Source organism: Mytilus galloprovincialis, chromosome 5 (assembly GCF_965363235.1).
Source record: "Mytilus galloprovincialis chromosome 5, xbMytGall1.hap1.1, whole genome shotgun sequence".
Classification (NCBI taxonomy): Eukaryota; Metazoa; Mollusca; class Bivalvia; order Mytilida; family Mytilidae; genus Mytilus; species Mytilus galloprovincialis.
This window is the reverse complement of record NC_134842.1, coordinates 12,835,238-12,853,246: the sequence shown is the minus strand read 5'-3', so window position 1 is coordinate 12,853,246 and position 18,009 is coordinate 12,835,238. Positions and strand designations below refer to the sequence as shown.

Here is an 18,009-nt window from a genome sequence, read left to right as displayed (position 1 = left end):
TATATTTATTTTTTTCTTTATATCATATTATTTGTCATTTAAATGTCTTTAAGAATCAATTGACAGAATTTGACCGGGCTTTTCATATTTTTGTGAATTTTAATTCAAAGTTGAAAATTTTACTTCAACATTTGTGTACAAGGGTGACTTCCGGTCAACTTTTTGCCCTTTTATAGTAATATATTTATTTTTTTCTTTATATCATATTATTTGTCATTTAAATATCTTTAAGAATCAATTGACAGAATTTGACCGGGCTTTTTATATTTTTGTGAATTTTAATTCAAAGTTGAAAATTTTACTTCAACATTTGTGTACAAGGGTGACTTCCGGTCAACTTTTTGCCCTTTTATAGTAATATATTTATTTTTTTCTTTATATCATATTATTTGTCATTTAAATGTCTACAAGAATCAATTTACAGACTTTGACCGGGTTATATGCTTTTTCGTCAATTTAAGTTTTAATGTACAAAAATGTGTTGCCAGAGTCACACTAAGAAAGACTTCCGGTCAACTTTTCGGTAACAAAGCATATTTAAATAAATATGTTTTTAATTTTATCTTATAGCCTATTATAATAGCTTTCAGAATCAGTTTTATTTGTCGATTTAGCTAAAGCGGTTCCAGAGATATTAGTTATAATACACCTATTTTTCACTTCCGCGTTTTCCACTTCCGCGTTTTAGACCTTCCCCATCTGATCGAATATTTAAATTTGAATTAAATTTGCTAGTAATCAAACATCATGATGAGTATTTATGAAGGGTTACACTAATGACTGGACCGAATGACAGGACCGAATGACAGGACCAAATGAAAAATGCTAATAACTTTTTCGTTTCTCAAAGGATTGATCTCTATCATAGCATTTTTATTTGGTCCTGTTATTGTCGAAGTTGGTCCTGTCATTATCAAAGTTGGTCATGTCACGTTTTCTAAAGTTTCTTACATATTTTTTTAATTTTTTTTCTTAAATCTATTTATCAAATGATGAAATCTTATTATATTTCAAATTTCAGAAAAATATTTTGAGAAATAAAAGAGAAATGAGCAATTTCATCTGGTCCGGTCATTGTCGTTGTTGGTCCTGTCAGTCAGCGATGGTCATGTCACGTTTTCGAAAGTTTTCGAAAATAAATCTATATTTTTTATAACATTTAGGTTTCAAAATATGACATACCATTTTATATTTCAAATCTGAGATAATTCCTTTGAAAAATAAAAAAGTTATTAGAATTTTTATTTGGTCCTGTCATTCTCGATGTTGGTCCTGTCATTATCAGAGTTGGTCATGTCACGTTTTCTAAAGTTTCTTACAAAACTTTTTATTTTTTTTCTTAAATCTATTTATCAAATGATAAAATCTTATTATATTTCAAATTTGAGATCAATCCTTTGAGAAACGAAAAAGTTATTAGCATTTTTCATTTGGTCCTGTCATTCGGTCCTGTCATTCGGTCCAGTTATTAGTGTAACCCACTTCCGAATGTTTAAATTACCTAAAATGGGTAATCATGGTCCCGGCTACAAATTTAGGTCCTGCATTGACTACCATCCCGAATTATGAGTTGTAGACTTGTGTTCGTAACGTTACTGAAATACGTATTTATGAGAATAGAAAATACAACCAGAAATGTCTTTTTCGATTATAATAAACCAAGAGAATGACATACGTGTGTATCTGATAAGTTGAAAAAAGAATCATATATAGTTGAAGAAGTTATGCCGGTATCATTGCAGATGTCAAGGGTTGTTGTAACTTTATAATATTTAAACTGTGTAAAATAGGTTTAGAGCAAAGCTTCTCCTACAGAGGGACATGTCAGTCATACGGTTAAGAGTATAAGGAAAAACACTTTAGATTTAAAGGCAAAAAAAAAGAAAGGCAAAAACAAACTAAAGGCCAAGCTTTAAACTATTTATTTGCACTGACGTAATTGTGTTTGCTGGCATATGTTTTCTGTTTGTTAAAGCAAAACTACAACAATTATCCTTAGCAACCATTGATAGACTGTTGTTGGGCTGACTTTTCCCTATCCAAGACGGACGAAATATAGACAAACTGACAACGCCGTGCCAAAGGACTACCCAGAAGCGCATACGTATTACCACCATGGCGGTAAACAATCTTCCCAGATTGATTACATTCTCATATCCTCAACTCAAATAAATAAAATCTCAGATATAAAAGTTGTGATAGATGAACCGCTTAACACTTCATCTCATATGTCAGTTCAGGCAACTTTGTCATGTTTCTTTTCAACAAGAACTACTAAGTCTGGAAAATCGATTTCAACACTGAAGAAAGTGAACTGGAAAAAACTTGACAATGAAAAATATGAACAATTACTTCAACAGAGACTAAGTTATATGTTTATTGATAATAGTATTTTCTCATTTATCGAAATGAGCTGTGAAGAACTTTTTAATATCTTGACTACAACTGCCTTTGAATGTGCACCAACAATTTCTGTTGGAAAAAGAAAACGTTCATGGAATTCTGTGCTGCAACAACTCCGTAAACAAAGCAAGGATGCACATTGGAAATGGAAATATCTGGGGAGTCCGTCTGACATAAACGACCCTGCAAACAGAAAACGTCTCGATATGAAAAGAGAACTTAGAAAACTACAAAGACAATTGAATGCTGAAGAGCGACATTCTCTCTATCAGAACATAATGAATGCTCATTCTGGTGACAATGCCACATTTTATAAAATTATTCGCCGTCAGAGACAGGGTGGAAAACGCCTACTCGACTGTCTGATCATTGACGATGTGCATTTTGATACACCTGATCTTATTCGTGAGGCATGGACAAATTATTTCACTGACTTATCTACTCCGTCTGAAAAACCGCAGAATCAACAGTACCGTTCTCAAGTTGAGCTAGACCGTATTTTGCTTCAAGACATATTGGAACATGAAGATGAAAAAAACTATTGAATTTGATATTGGAACAATTCAAAAATGTATTTCAAAAATAAAAACGGGAAAAGCTACTGACCAATTTGGAATTTCGGCTGAGCATTTTAAATATGGAGGTGAAAAAACAGCCAAAATACTTACAAACTTGATAAATGAAGCATTCAAATTTAAGCGTGTACCACAGTGTTTCAAAGAAGGTATTGTTTCACCGTTGTTCAAAGGTCATGGAAAACCTATCTGCCTACCAAACATATGCCAAAATCTTATCGACGTATACATGGTATAACAGTTTCTCCTGTAATGGGAAAACTGATGGAATCGGTACATCTTTGTTTAGAGGAACCTAAACTACTAAAGGTACAGAGCAGACTTCAACGTGGCTTTACTGCCGGGGTCAATCCTACTTTTGCAGCACTTCCCCTTACTGAGGCAATCATAGAAGCAATAGAATTAGGACAAACATTATATACTACTTTTGTTGATGCGTCATCAGCTCTTGATGTTGTTTGGCATGCCTCTCTGCTAAAAAGTATATTTCAAAGTGGAATTTCTGGACAAAGTTGGCAAATCTTAAATGATTGGTACACGAATATGAGCTCTGCAGTTCGATGGGAAGGCAAGTTATCTACTTCGTTTGCTGAACTCCAAGGCGTCCGTCAAGGCAGCGTATGGTCTCCCTCTGTCTACAAACTCTACGTTAATCCGCTAATAAAAAAGTTAGAAAGTGACAGTTTGGGTTTTAAAATTGGAAATGTGTTTGTGGGTACTCCAATGTGTGCAGACGATCTGCTACTTATCTCTTCAAAACCTGATGAACTCCAGACTATGATTAGCTATACTGCCCATTTTGCAGAGACAGGAGAATATAATATAAGTAAGGAAAAAACTAAAGTTATGATATGGAACTCATCTTTAAATTGCAACCTTTGGAATCAAATGGAAAAGTTCCACATTGGCTCAGAAACATTAGAAACTGTAGAAAATTATAAACATAAAGGAATTGATAGAGACTCTCGTGAAGTAGAGGCAACAAGAACAATTATTGGAAATCGTCTAAAAACTGCAAGACAGACATCATATGCACTTTTGGGCTCAGGACTGCATGGTTTAAATGGACTTAACCCAGAGGTGTCATGTAAACTATGGTCAACGTATATGGTTCCACGTTTGTTATTTGGACTTGAAATTGTAAATCTTAGTGCTAAAGATATTTCCCGCTTAGATATTTTTTGTAATAACTTTCTGAAACAAATTCAAAATCTACCCGCTAGAGCCTCCAATGCTGGAGCTTATCTACTTTTAGGTCAATTATCTATTATTGCACTTCTACATAAAAAGATTCTGATAACGTTTGGTACCATAGCTAGAAGTGACTCTGTCGAAAATGATCTTGCTAAGCGTCAACTGTCTACAAATTAAAGGAAAAAACTCGAAAAGCTGGTTTATTAGGGCTGACAAGATTTTGAAACAATATAACTTACCGTGTGCCTCAGAGGTTTTACTTAAACCAGAGACAAAATACAAGTGGAAAATGAAAGTAAAAAAGTGTGTTGATGGCTTTTGGTCCGAAAAACTGTTTACTGAAGCCAAATCAAAACCGTCATTACGGTACTTAAATATCAAAAACTGTAAAATTGGTGTTGTTAATTCTATATGGAAAATTGCTGGTTCAGAACAAATGTGTATACGAAAAGCCTGTTATAAGATCAAAATGCTTTTGGATACATATATTCTACAGTACCACCGTTCAAAATTTTCAAATGGTCAAAAAACTTCAATTTGTCCGCTATGTGAGGAAGGAACTGAAAATTTAGAACATTTTCTTGTCGTAAGATAATTTTATTAACCAATCATGGTGCCCAAAATTTGAGCTATACTGTCGTATGCTCTGCCTTAACTAGTATTAGAGACATCTTTATCTCAAAGCTTTATGCAGTTGTTGTACCAAAGATTGGGACCGCTTCATGGACTGACACATGCGTTAGCAACTCGAATATGATACAATTAATTTTGGACTGTAGTCTTTTTGATTGGTACTATGTGTTAGAGAAAAATGACATAAATTTGGTGGAATCAATCACTAGAAGCCTGTGTTACTCGCTCCATGAAAAGCGTAGTGCGCTCCTTTAAAGTAAATAAACATTTAAAAGTAGTAAGGTTTACCAAACTCATAGGCTGTAAATAGATAAAAATTGTTTAAAGATAATGTATAGTGACTGGAAACAGATGTAAATATAAAGTAACAAAATTTTACTGGATGAACTCCAGGTTCTCCTGATAGAGGAGGGATCTACAGAAGGTAACAGCTATGGCTAAAAAAGAAAAAGACAAACAGAAAAACAGAACAAACAATAGTACACAAACCACAACATAGAAAACTAAAGACTATTTATAAGCAACACCAACCCCACCAAAATCTGGGGGTGATCTCATGTGCTTTGGAAGGGTAATTAAGCAGATCCAGCTCCACATGTCATTGACATCCGTCTTGTTGCTTATGTATCATGTGTATTGATGTGTCAAATACATGTGTTTATGTCAAAAACTGTCACAGTCAAAATAAGTTTACATATGTTCTGTATATTAAATATTCAAGTGTTTGTTTCCTCATCTAAAAGATAGACCTTAAGAACAAACTGCCACCGTGAACGATACACAAACAGTTATCAATCAATAGTTAGGGAAAACGATACAGAGAAGATCTTTTCATATTATTTTTTTACTTGTTACAGTGACACATTTGTATTTAAATGTACATGTGATATGCACTCTCGAAATAGGCAAAGGAAAATATATTCCTGGGGAATGCATGGTTTTCCTTTTTGAGCTATAACAGTTTGATTGTTTCATGTTCCCTTTCTTTCCTTTTTGTGTGATTTTGATATAACATGTTTTAAATAGTACGCCATGGATTGCAAAAGAAAAAAAAATTGTCACAGGTTTTTTTTTTTAGCTTAAATATATAGACAAATTTGCACCCTTGTAATACGTACTTTCCGACATACATCAGTACGAATTATTGTCATGAATTGGATTTAATCGGAGGTAGAAAAGTTAACAGTTCTCATTTATCTATATAATTTTATTCCTTTTTAGTATATTTTGCACGTTAATATATCCCTTTTCTTTTGGAACTTAATTCAACTTAACAAAACTGTAGAATCCTGGTGTAAAAAGTATGAAAACTATTGAATTTGCATAGAAAACAAAGTGTATGATACTTATTTCGACGGAAAAACGTCCCCAACTATCAGAATTGTTTATTATACCTGTCAACATATTTTTAAATGAAACCGGTTCATTCTTTAAAATTACTTGGAACTGATATTGATGAAACTTTAAGTTAAACGGAACATGCTGGTCGTATATATCTTAGATAATCTCATTAAAATTAGAGGCCCCTTATGGAGTTTTTTGTATGATTAATGCAAAGACTTTTTACAAGTATCACTCACTCCAAACATTGCTTGCCAGGCCCCTCCCTTTTTTTAAATCCTGGATCCGCACTCTTGTTTAAACTTTTTGAACATTTGCATATACATGTAACATGCATGTGCACATAAAGCAACTTATGTATAAAACATACATTCTACCATAATAAAAATATTAAGATAACATGGATAATATATGATTTCCAATGCAATAACTCTCCGCTCCACCAGAGACCAAATGACGTATAGCCAGTTTAGGTCACCGTACAACGTTGAACAATAGGCTATACCTACATAGTCTATTATGGTTCAGTTTTAGGGAACGTAACTTCAGAAGATTGCGATAGTTTTGAAAAACTCCTGATAATAGCAGTAATAAATGTACTTGAAAATTAAAAGGACACTTTGTAAAGTTTAAAGTTTATTGAATAATGTACATTTATACCCCACCCTGGTGGTTGAAGGCATACATAAATCAACAAAATAAGTAAACAATTACATCATAAAAAAACCAATAAAAGAACAAAACATTATACACATATGTATCTATCTTGCAGTTGTTGAGTCCACCCTCCACAGTGACCATGACGTTTTAACAAATGGAGCAGCATACTGCATAATTGACGAAAGACATAAAAACAATTTATCAAAATCGTCTATATTATCTATATTAGAAGAGATATTTTTAACTTTCTGTAAAAATTCAAGTCTCAAATCTTCATTTTTTGTTCTTCGCCATCTATTTTATCTAGATAACAATGTTGACATTAACGTTCTTCTCTTTTTATATTTTGTATCTGCACCTTTCAATTTCCAAAATATGGTCACTTACCCTTAATTTTCCCTCTCATTGAAAGATAAGGTGTTTATGTTTTTCTTGGGGTTTCACTCTCCTTGAAAGATAAGGTGTATATGTTTTCCCTCTCCTTTAAAGATAAGGTGTTTATGTTTTTCTTTGTTTTTTTTCACTCTCCTTTAAAGATAAGGTGTTAATGTTTTTCCTCTCCTTTAAAGATAAGGTGTTTATGTTTTTCTTTGTTTTTTTCACTCTCCTTTAAAGATAAGGTGTTTATGTTTTTCTTTGTTTTTTCCCTCTCATTGAAAGATAAGGTGTTTATGTTTTTCTTGGGGTTTCACTCTCCTTGAAAGATAAGGTGTATATGTTTTTCTTTGTTTTTTTCACTCTCTTTTAAAGATAAGGTGTTTATGTTTTTCTTTGTTTTTTTCACTCTCCTTTAAAGATAAGGTGTTTATGTTTTTCCTCTCCTTTAAAGATAAGGTGTTTATGTTTTTCTTTGTTTTTTTCACTCTCCTTTAAAGATAAGGTGTTTATGTTTTTCTTTGTTTTTTTCACTCTCCTTTAAAGATAAGGTGTATATGTTTTCCTTCTCCTTTAAAGACAAGGTGTATATGTTTTCCTTCTCCTTTAAAGATAAGGTGTGTATGTTTTCCTTCTCCTCTTAAGATAAGGTGTTTATGTTTTTCCTCTCCTTTAAAGATAAGGTGTTTATGTTTTTCACTCTCCTTTAAAGATAAGGTGTTTATGTTTTTCTTGGGGTTTCACTCTCCTTTAAAGATAAGGTGTTTATATTTTTCTTTGTTTTTTTCCTCTCCTTGAAAGATAACTAAAGGTGTATATGTTTTTATTTGGTTATCGAATCTGGAATGTACTACCAGCGTGCATAGTTACAATCACAACTCTTGAGTAATTCAAACAAGGTGTGTAGGGTGTCCAGATACGATAGATATCACAGATACTGACGTCGTTTTAGCCAGATTTTAATGGAGAACAACTGCACAGTACATAATGTGCACCGGCGTTTTCCAAAATGTTTTCCTCGCAATTATTTCAACGATACGAAAATACTCCCCTGGGAGGCAGACCTGTACTTTACCGGAAGAATTAAGTCAGTTATCGTTTAAATACGCGTATTAGGAAAGTCCCTTTAAATGTAAAAGGAAAAAGCAGAAATGGCCAAAAACATTGCGATGTCAATCAATTAATCAATTAATTAATCAATCAATCAATTTAAATGATTCTATTTATTATAAACGTAAATCGTATTTATATTGTATATATATTTACTGCACTAGTTGTGTATTTCGTATATCTTATGTACTTTTGTTACACTATTAAACACATATGATTAGACATTACACTTTGTTATCGTACCTGATAAAAAGTCTTCAAACAAAGGTGAGGAAATATGGGTGCAAGGAAAGTGGCAGTGGTAAATATTTTCTTAACTAATATGCTAATCGACCGGTCTAGTATTTTTGTATGGGTCCAATACTTATTGAGAAAAATACAGGTATTGAGTAGTATCTGCGAATCTATATTAATTGATGTGTAAAATACATGTGTTAATGTCAAAAACTGTCACAGTCAAAATAAGTTTACATAAGGATAAACTGCCGCTGAACGTTTAAAGCAAACAAATATCAATCAATATTTAGGGAAAACGATACAGAGAAGATCTCTTCACATTATTTTGTCAAATGTACATGTGATATGCACTCTCGAAATAAGCAAAGGAAAATATAATTTACTTTTTGAGAAATAACAGTTTGATTATTTTATGTTCCCTTTCTTCTTTCTCTTCTTTTTGGGCGATTTTGATATAGCATGATTTAAACAGTACGCCATACATTGCATAAGAAAAAAATAAGGTCACATGCTTAAATTCTTTTTTGCGAAAATATATAAATAAATTGCATATGTTGCACACCTGTAATAATTTCCGACGGATACGAATTAATGTCATGAACTGGAATTAAATTTGAGGTAGAAAAGTTAACAGTCCTTATTATCTATATAATTTTATTCCTTATATATTTTGCATGTTTAAATATCCTTTTTTTTTGGCAACTACTTTCAACTTATTAAAACTGTAGAATACTGGCGTAAAAACAGTATGAAAACTACTGCATTGAAAACAAAGTCGACGAAAAAACTTTCTTAACTATCGATTGTTTATTACCTGTAACCATATTTAATGAAACCTGTTCATTCGTTCGAAATTACTTGGAACTGATATTGATTAAACTTTAAGCTTTCTTTTTTACTAATTCATATGTTTACTGACAACTGCCAGTATACTGATTGCCCTTTCTCTGCAGATGTCAGTCTCATGGTAATCTCTTAGTTATAGCAGTAAAATTGTTAAAGGGGCAAGATGGAAAAACAAATAACAAGGAATGGACATGTAGCAAGTCTAGCTGTTCGTATATGCGAGATAATCTCATCGAAATCAGAGACCCCTTATGGAGCTTCTTGTATGATAAATGGCTATACCTTTTACAAGTATCACCCCAGACGTTGCTTGTCAGCCCCTACAAATTTTTAAAATCTTGGATCCGCACCTGTACATGTAAATATCACTTTTATTTAAACTTTTTGAACATTTGCATAAATTATACATATATAATATGCATGTGCACATATTGCAACTTATTTATAATACATAAATTTTACAATCATATACATATCAAGATGTTGTATTATTGTCAATAAATTAACTCTCTGCTCCACCATGCAGATACATTAATCAATTGATATTCATGAGTTTTTATATAATTTGTTTGTCTAACATGATAATAATCAAGCTTATATCTTGAATCATGTGAATGGACTAGATAGAAATGTAGTGTCGTGTAAATAGGTTAGTAAGACTACACCTATGCGTCATGATAAAAAATAGGGGGGGGGGTCAATTTTGTAGTAAACCAGTTACATTAACATAAATCGTTTTGCTTTTAATATTTTTCGGCAACGTACATATATGGTTTGTATATGCTGTAATTTACATCCGCACTTTACAGCTTAGTTGAATCATACTTGTTGTCTGATTTGTTTTGTTAAAGAATCGCGATCCACCGTGAGAGTTTAAACGCAGACTGGGAAGAGTCGATTTTTTTCACAGAAAAGGGGGACCCCTGGATCCCCCGATGTACATCATTGGCTTTCAAATATTCGACTTTGAGGTAATATCAGAAAAGCGCTTCGGACTCATCAAATATATAACGTGTTCTTTTCATTTTTAACATCTCCGTTGATAAAATTTAGAAATAATAGAGAAACTAAGATTCAAACTCCCTCAGGCTAAATTGTCTTTTTGAGAATTTGGCTATTTTTTTAGGCCCCGTTTGCTCATATAGCTCTGGACGGGTTTAGGTATTATTAAAAAAAAAATCCTTTTTTTTAATTTTATTTTAGGGTCTGAGCGTTCTAGATAAAGGTATATCCAGAATAGCTCTCTGCATAATAGTTAATTTTATGTCTTTATTAAAAGATGCGATTTAATATATCTTCATGAATTGAAAAAAATACATAAAAGTAAAAGTTTTTATATAGTTTGTTTGTTCAATCTTCAACATTGGATATATACAATATATGTACATTGTAGGAATATATACCATTTATCTGTAGGCCTACGATCTTTAGAAACTGGACGAAAAGCAAGGCTCGACGAACTTTTCTTCTGTTTTGTAGTGAGTACAAATACATTTTATATTTTCCGACAATGTACATATATCGTATATATCTAATGTTGAAGATGGTTAACTACAACGTTGTACCCCTCCCCCCTTTTTTTTTAACCTAACGCAAATCAATGTACATATATAGTCTTACTTACCTATTTACACGACGATAACTCCATTATATTTGTTTTTATCCTGTTTTGAACAACCGACACTTTAAAGGTTTTGTTGTTTTAATTCAAATAGTTGTCTCTGATTTTTCAAAGAAATTGACAGATTTGAAACGCGGACACGATGAAGACCCAAAAATGAAAGATCATTCAAAAATAAATATTCACATTTCCGTTTGCTCAATATGGAAACGGAGTAACAAGAGACTTTATTTGCACAAGTTCGTGATATATGTACAATAGCTGGGTGATTGCAGGACAAATGCCTTCAAGCTGTAAGGCAAACCGGAGGGAAAATATAACATGTATAATACAAGCCCAAACGAAATAAATATGAACAAGTCTAAATTGAAAACAACGTTCAAACCTATGATTGCGTTGGATAAAAACCGCAACTTTTGTACATCGTGGAAAGATAATAAACCACAAACAAGAGGCGCTTAAATTTTGTTTACACCATATCCGGATTTCGACAGTTAATGTCTCTTCAGTAATGTTAGGAATCGAAAAAGTATTTAGAAGGCCATATAATTTACCTTAATTTAGGATAGACTCTTAAATTTTAAAGACTCGAAATAGGATGAACGGATGATATAAACCGGAGAGAAAATATAATACAAACCCAAACGAAATAAATATGAACAAGTCTTAAATGAAAACAACGTTCAAACCTATGATTAAGTTGGATAAAAAAACTGCAATTTTTATACGTGTGCATGTATAACACTTTGTTGTATAAGGGTCTAAATACAGCACAAACAACATTTTCCAAAAAGACAAAAAGAGTAAAAAGTATGTTTTAACAAAATGCATTTGACTAACAGCCAGGTAGAACAACTGATGTTCTTAAACCCCTCTGACTACCATTGTCGATTATATATATATATATATATATTTATAGGTGACTGGGTCAAATAAAGGAGTTGGATTTGGTATTGTTCGGGGACTTTGCCAGAAGTTCCATGGAGATGTGTACCTTACTTCAAGAGACGAAAGACGAGGACGAGACGCTGTTCGTGAGTTGGAGAAAGAAGGGTTATCACCGAAGTTTCACCAATTAGATGTAACAGACAAAAGAAGCATTTACACAATTAAAAACTTTCTTGAGAAAACTTACGGTGGCTTAGATATACTCGTTAATAATGCAGGCATTATGAAATCATTTCATACAAAGGAGGAAGGCAACAAAGTCATCGAGACGAATTATGTAAGCGTTGTCAACATTTCGGAAGCCCTTTTTCCTCTCCTTAGACCAAATGCTAGAGTCGTCAATGTTTCAAGTAGAATGGGCAACTTTACAGCTTTTAATATGAAAGAAGAGACAAAAATGAAGTTTGCCAGTCAAAATCTTACAGTAAAAGAACTTACTAGTCTTGTTTGGGAATACTACAATCTTTTTGATTGTCCTAACTTTGATCCTAATCTTTATATTGGACAGTTTGCATATGGTGTCTCCAAATTGGGACTTAACCGGTTGACGAGTATATTACAGCGTGATATGTCTGCCGATCAGAGACAAATTTTGGTTAATTCATGCTGTCCTGGGTATGTAGACACAGACATGTCGGATCATAAAGGCCTCTTGACGGTAGATCAAGGAGCTGACACTCCAGTCTATCTTGCACTTCTGCCAGCAGACGAGAAATCCATAGCAGGTGAAATGGTTTGTGAAAGGGTGGTAGTAAAGTGGGATCAACGGGATTTACATCCTAATCCACTGATAAAGTCTATGATGCCTTCTTTGAAAAGTTTATTATGACTGAAACTTATCCAAAAATTACAATTTCAATTCAGTATCGCAAAACTATTTAACCAAAAGAACTCCCGAATAGGATGCATAGCAGGAAACTTTAGCTACAAAACGATTATAATGATTATATGAAAAAAAATGTTTTAAAATAAATGATTAAAAGAAAATATTTTTAGCTTTTTCCCTTCTGTCGAGTAATGTGACTGTCTCGAAATGGGAAATATGATAAAAAAAAAACCAAGACAAAATAAAAACAACACGTTATAAATGTCATGTGCCCGAAGCGCTTTTCTGGACCTACCTTCATCAGGAATGCTCAAAGCCGAATATTTGAAAGGCATGGATATAAGAGCCGAAACATTAGAGATATATGACCAAATTGACACGATTGATCACAAAACAATATAACAAATATCACGGTTAGTATTTATATTGTTTTTATCTATCTACTGAATCAAGCTGATCGTTATATTAACATAGTTGAGACAGATGTCTCCAAAATCGTCCTTAATGATAACTTTCCAGTATATTATATGACGAGGAAAATTAACCAAAAAGAGATGCCAAGCTTACGACATAAACAAACACGATATCGATGTTTTAAAAACCTTTAATGAAAACAAGTTTTTTGAAGATTTAAATAAAACAAATTTTACACAAATAGAACACATTATTGATGTTCAATCTGCCATGGAAATGTGGTATCAATTATTTCTGTCAGTAATTAACAAACATGCGCCCATGAAAGTGAACAGAATAAAACATGTAAGGCAACCAGATTGGCTTACAGATGAGGTGAAAGAAGCTCAGAAAAAAATGTTTACCAAAGCAAAGGGGACTGGGATAACTTCCGTTATTGGCGCAATAAATGTACAAATTTGATAGAAAAAAACTAAACAGTTCTATTTCAAGCAGGCAATAGAAAATAACTAAAAACCTAAAGAAATCTGGGCTTTACTGAAAGATTTAAAACCTAAAGTTCAAAATGAAATTCCATCTACCATGACTTTCAGCAATAAGAAATATGATAATATACAAGATATAGTAAACAACTTTAACACATACTTTAAAACAATAGGAGATGAATATATTACAACTAATAAATCCTTTCCAGCAAATACACTAAATAATTTCGTGCAAGATAAAATTCCCCCGAATGTTAAATTTAAGATTCCATTTATCAAAACGGATGAAACTAAGAAATTACTTTCAAAGCAACTGGCCTAGATGATGTTGGCTCATTTTTCCTTAACTCGTGACCGTTCCTTTGACCCGAATTCGGGTCATAAGCACTTTTTTGCGTAAAATTTGGATTCAAACCTTAAGTTCTTTGCCATTTGACTATCAACGAATTTCACCAAGGGCTTAAATGAAACCTGTGAGTTTAAGCTACACGTTAAAATCGCAGTTGTGTATTTTGGGGTTGATATTTGTGGTTGAATAAAGCAATTAAGCTATCATCGTTTTAAAAAAATTCAGCTAAAATTTAATAGAAAAAACTTTAGAATTGTGTTAATCTCAAATTATGAAAATATTGTGTTTGGTTGCTATAAACCGCAAAAATCGGTCTGTTATGGATCTTTTTCTTTCAGGTTTGTGTTGAGCTTTACAAAATGAAGGTTCATTGAGTTATTTTTTTTATTATTAATTTCTACGAAAAACGAATACAAACAGTGAACATTGTCAACATGTCAGTAATTTTCAGCAACTATTTCTTAGAATTTCTGCCCATACCAGTAAAAACGTGCATATTGTGGTTTCAGAGGCCAAATAGTATAAATAAAATGCATTTCTTACTATACTTGTGTTACTTGTTTTTGAATTAAAATCATATTTACCCCCCACCTTTTCCCCCTCTCCCCCCCGTGGTTTACAGACCATCCCTCATTGTGTGTTCTTTTAAAGATGTAAAAAAATGAAGTTTTTACGTCTTTCTGAATATCTTATTATAATCTAATATTTGTATGTGAAAGGTCAACATAAAAATAAATATTACAAATAACATTGAAAATAAGTATGAATTTAATCAATTTTAACCGTCTGATTCCGTAGCTCAGGGGATGCATCTGAGGCTAGTAATCACGCGATCCGGGTTCGCATCCCGCAAAAATGAATGTACGGTTTAAAACAACCAATACCGATATTAAATAACTTGACTTGACTTTAATTTAATTCTAATTAAAGCATTGAAAATGTTTTTTCCTTGCGACAAAGTTAATTGTTTGTCTTTTGTATATAGTCGTAGTGGAATTAACTATTTGTGGATTCTTATAAATTCTATATATATAACTTTTGGACTATTTTCAATCTCGGTCTATATCTGAAATTTATTCTTACATACTTTTGATTTTTTTAACCCTATATGCTAACATTGCCTATGTAAATTTTAAAATTGTTTGCTTGCACATTGAACGACAAATCTATGTGACGTATAAAATCTTCTGACGTCAGACACACAAATAAATAAATGTGTTTGTAGATAGATGGTTTTGTGTTCTGTTAAATTGTTCCTTTTAAAATTGTTATACGATGATGACTAATGTACCCATATTTCGACTATTTTATATAATTATTTATTGTGTCTGTTTAGTTAACGCATCAATGTAAATATAACTGAATTTGATGAGACTGTCATCAAAGTGAGAGGATTAGCGCTATAAAACGTGGTTTAATCCACCATTTTCTACATTCGAAAATGCCTGTACCAAGTCAGGAATATGACAGTTCTTGTCCATTCGTTTTTGATGCGTTTTGTTATTTGATTTTGCCATGTGATTAAGGACTTTCCGAATTGATTTTCCTCTAAGTTCAGTATTTTTGTGATTTTACTTTTTTCTACAACGAAGTCAATATCAAGTTTCTTCCTAGAAGAAACTTTACTGCTGGTGGATTATTCCCCGAGGGCATCATTGCCTTGTTAGCTTTATGCATGATGAATACAAATAATACGAAGAACAAACCGGCTGGGACGTCGCCCGGGTTACCAAGGTCCTCTTTTGCTGCACGGAACACTGTAGCATTTGATTTGTGTGTTCCACGGAATAATCTCCGGGATATCCCTGATTTGACTTATGTTCAGCCAGAAGGTAATTATTATTTCAAAAATTCAGATACCTTTCATAAATTAAAGCCTTGTTTCGTTAATGTTTTCGAATGTTTAAAGACACCTGCTACAAGTTAAACAACACCTACTAGTATCATTTCTTCTTGTAAACATAAACAAGGAAAAAGGAGCACGTGCTAGACGTGTGATATGTTAATCACGACTCCTGATTTTAATAGTAATTTAACATCTAAAACATATTATACTAAATCTTTCGAGCCTCTGGACTGTTCCACGGACAATGTCGTGTACGGAATCGAATGTACTTTGTCTGGACTACTTTATGTTGGTGAAACTAGTCAAACTTTGCGTAAAAGAATGAATCAACACTGGTCTGATAATAAAGATCCTCAATTTAGGGTTCTTTATAACCATTTTAATCAACCGGACCATGATCCTTCTTTATCTACGCATCATTGAGAAAATTTATCACCACACAAATAGACCTGTACTAAGTACTCCTTTCCGCAAAGATAGAGAAAATTTCTCGATAAGGGAGTTAGGGACTGCAATGCCATATGGTTGCAATGATAATATTAAAGGAGTAGGACATTTGTTAAGTCCTGCCTGCAGTGATGTTAATGCAATGAGTTTATTTAAAACTACCTTACGACAACAACGTAGTCATGGGCAAAAACATTACAATCGGCCTAATGTAAAAAAGTCTTCCAAATCTAGATCACCCTCTGGGAGCTTTGATGACCTTCTTTCACATCTTCATCATCCATTAGATTACATTACATAAGAACTATTCTCTTTTCACTGCCAGTTAATTTTCTAAAACGTTTGAGAGATTATGCACTTGACAAAGGAGGCACTAATCCATTTTCTGCAATATACAGACTAGTCAATATTATTTGTGATGTAGCTCTTTGCCGTCTTTTCAAACCAGTAAGATCGGAACCTTTAAATTTTACGGACGCCATCACGAGTTGGTTGACTGTTATGGAATAACCATTTCACAAATGATATCGGATATTTTCCTTACGTCGTAACTATAATCCCCTTCCCTTTCATGAATGTGACCTACCGAATTATATGGAACGCCAAAACTGTCTTATTATGACAATTATTCATTATATGATGTGCATTAACCTTTATATGATGTGCATTAACCTTTATATGATGTACATTAACCTTTATATGATTTGCATTAACCTTTATATGATGTGCACTTGTCATTATATGATGTGCATTACCTTTATATGATGTGCACTTGTCATTATGTGATGTGCAAACACCTTTATATGACGTGCAAATATGCTTATATTATGTGCAAGTATCTTTATATGATGTCCAAACATCTTTATATGATGTCCAAACATCTTTATATGATGTGCATACATACTTATATGATGTGCAAATGTACTTATATGATGTGCAAACAAACTTATATGATGTGCAAATATCCTTATATGATGTGCAAATGTACTTATATGATGTGCAAATGTTCTTATATGATGTGCAAATATACTTATATGATGTGCAAATATCCTTATATTATGTGCGTTTTCCCTTATATTATGTGCAAACATGTTTAATATGATGTGGTTGTGTCATTATGTTATGTTAATATTGATGGAGAATTGTCAAATTCTGAATTTTAATCGATGGGTCTACAATAATGAATATACGGGATCTACAATAATGAGCACACAGTTAACTTATTACGTTTTAGAAATAGATCTTTAATCTTTTAAGCGAAAGTGCATTTTTAAGATAAAGTGAGACAGTGCATTTAAACAAAAAATAACGTTTCAAACATTTCGGCGGAAGATTAAGATCAATTAATACAGGAACTAGTTGAAGAATTTCCCGGCAGCGGCGAAAATATGATAAAACAAATTTTGTGGCTCTTATTTATAGCTTGCTGTTCGGTTTGAGTAAAAGCTCTGTGTTGAAGGCCGTAATTCAACCTATAATTGTTTACTTTTTACACATTATGACTTAGATGTAGAATTGTCTCATTGACACACATATCATATCTTCTTATTTCTATTCATTGCAAAAGACACCAATGAACTGAAAGTCAATTTTAAAAATGTTTTATAACGATAGCTACAAATTTATCCTCTCTTGCATATATAATTATGATTGGTCGATTAATTTGTTGATTGATTGCTGTTTAACGCAACTTTCAACA

At 32.6% G+C, this 18,009-nt stretch overlaps 2 protein-coding genes across 3 annotated transcripts in view; one reads left to right on the top strand and one right to left on the bottom strand.

Annotated features, from left to right (window-relative positions):
- The window catches only part of LOC143075173 (uncharacterized), a 117,885-nt gene that overhangs the window by 38,460 nt on the left and 61,416 nt on the right, over window positions 1-18,009 (bottom strand). For both annotated transcript variants that reach the window (XM_076250511.1, XM_076250510.1), the window contains exon 2: window positions 700-760. The gene's annotated coding sequence lies outside the window, so the exon portion shown is untranslated. The remainder of the gene's footprint in view (window positions 1-699; window positions 761-18,009) is intronic.
- LOC143074334 (carbonyl reductase [NADPH] 3-like) lies at window positions 8,443-12,930 on the top strand. Its single transcript, XM_076249838.1, has 2 exons — window positions 8,443-8,592; window positions 11,915-12,930. Exons 1-2 carry the CDS (start codon window positions 8,569-8,571, stop codon window positions 12,770-12,772), a joined length of 882 nt encoding a protein of 293 aa, XP_076105953.1. The 5' UTR covers window positions 8,443-8,568; the 3' UTR covers window positions 12,773-12,930.